At 60.3% G+C, this 2,118-nt stretch overlaps 1 protein-coding gene across 1 annotated transcript; it reads left to right on the forward strand.

Annotated features, from left to right (window-relative positions):
- Positions 1-1,225: 1,225 nt before the first annotated feature.
- On the forward strand, positions 1,226-1,868 carry Smim44 (small integral membrane protein 44). Its single transcript, XM_051139887.1, has 2 exons — positions 1,226-1,540; positions 1,666-1,868. The coding sequence occupies exons 1-2, from the start codon at positions 1,246-1,248 to the stop codon at positions 1,866-1,868; spliced, it is 498 nt and encodes a 165-aa protein (XP_050995844.1). The 5' UTR covers positions 1,226-1,245.
- Positions 1,869-2,118: the final 250 nt, after the last annotated feature.

Genomic DNA, 2,118 nt, shown 5'->3' on the forward strand with positions numbered 1-2,118 from the left:
CCCAGGGCCTGGGCTAGAGCAGCAGGTGCGCTGACCAATGAGCCAGCTCTCCATCTTTGCTCCTCTCCAGGCTGGGTCTCACGTAGCCCAGGCTGGCCTTGAACTTCAACCTGAAGTGTAGCAAAAGATGGCTCCTGCGCCCCCACACCCCACCCCCGCCTACGTGACAGCAGGTACACATCATGTCCAGATTAACTTTCTTTTTAGTTGGGTGCAGAACGTAGCCCAGGATGGGCTGGAATTCATGGCAGTTCTCTTGCCTCAGTCTGGGATGCCAGTCTCCGTCTTCCTGGCTGGTCACTTCTGTCTGTCCGTCATAGCACATGCCTCCTCACCCTCCATTTCTCCCGTCATGACTTGCGCCACCAGCCATGGCCGCCCTGTCCCCAGGAACTGCCCCTGGGAGACCTGAAAGCCACAGTACAGATGCCTTCCGTGATACCATCTGACCCAGCCGATCTCTCTCCTCCTGGGAGCACCACCCTCGCGTGACCACCCCCCCTTCCTTGGCTCACCCCCCTGGCTTCATACTTTCCTGGTCTGGTTCTCCCCTGTCAGTCTGGTTCTCTCTCCGCCTCCGTTCTTGTGCCTGATACTCTTGGAGAGCAAAACTCATTTACAGACTGCAAAGACCAACGTCCTGTGTCCGGCTGCACGGAATGCTGGGCTTATACGGGATGACTCCACCTGGGAAGGCAGAGGCAGGGCGCATGGGCTTTGCTGTCCTGTGATGTCACACCAACTCCTTGCTCCAAAGCAATCCACCCACCCAGAGCCTGGGATAGCCAGGGCCCAGAGCGACTCTCAGAACTGGGATTTGAACCCCTGTCTCTCACGGAGCACTCAGGCTGCCCCCACCTGGCTCCTGGTGTTTCTAGAACCTCCCAGGGCTCCATCCATGCCTGCTTAGCCAGGCAGCCATTGTAAGCACCCAGTCCAGAGCTATGGTCCATGCCACCTTCTGCTCTCCATCCTCCCCACAGTGGCCACCAGAGGACACCTGTGAGCAGAGTCCCCACTTGGTCCCTCCATTGCTGGCCCCCCAGCCACATGAGCTCCCCCACCCCCCCGACACTTGCATGCTCCCCAAGAGCACCAGACTCCCTGGGGCCTCGCATAGGCGAGCCTTCTGTTTAGGATGCGCCTGGGTAGAGGGGCTACGCCCCACAAAGGTCCTGGGGTCAGATGCGGATGTCAGCATCACTTCTAGGGAGGGGCCCAGGGATTCTGCCCTGATCCGGACAGATGGCCTGGAGAAGCCGTCCTAATCCTTTTAGCTCATCCCCTAATACTTCCGTAGGTGGGTCACCTCCCACAGGCTCCTGTAGTGTCCCAGCCATGGCGGGGTCCCTCGATAAAAGGGAGGCGGAGGACTGGAGCCCAACCCCTCCAATGTATGAGGAGTACCGGCCACCCCCACTGGACGCCATCCGCCTGCCTCGCTATGCCCTGTATCTGCTGATGGCCGCCATTCTGGTGGTAGCCGTGGCCTACGCCATTGTTGGCCACCTCATCAAAGATCTAGCTCACGACCTGGCTGGTGAGCCATGCCCCGTACCGCTGATCCATCCTGGGCTGGGATCATGGGTGGCCAGGGTCTGTCCAAGGTGTGGGCGGGGCCAGGGGCGGGGCCAGCCACGCCCTCACCAGCCTTTGGTCCTGCAGACTGGGCCTTTGGCCCTAAGCCTGACCAGGAGGAAGGTCCCCGGGAGCTGCGGGCCAGCCTGGCCATGGAGGACCTGGAAGAGCTGGACCTTCAGCTGGCCCTGGCCTGGCGTGGGGAGGAGGACACCGCCCGGGCTCCTCGTCGGCCCTCCATCGCCTTTAAGGATCCTCCTGTGCAAACCAACTTTTGGAGGCTGGACTGACATGGAGGGGACAGCACCTGGGACGCTGGTGGGCCTGGCGGTTCCCGTGCCCCTGTGCCCCCCCCCCCACCTTGGCTGGGCCACCTATTCTGTGTGACATGAGTGTTGTGTGACGTGTGTTGTAAGACATAGGGTTTGGCTGGCCTGATACTCAAAAGTTCCCCTGCCTCAGCTTGAGTGCTGGGCTTGCAGACTCCACCCCCACTTTATTAAGATCTCATGTAGCTCAGGCTATCCTCCAATTGAAATA

This window comes from Acomys russatus, chromosome 31 (genome assembly GCF_903995435.1).
Source record: "Acomys russatus chromosome 31, mAcoRus1.1, whole genome shotgun sequence".
Taxonomy (NCBI): Eukaryota; Metazoa; Chordata; class Mammalia; order Rodentia; family Muridae; genus Acomys; species Acomys russatus.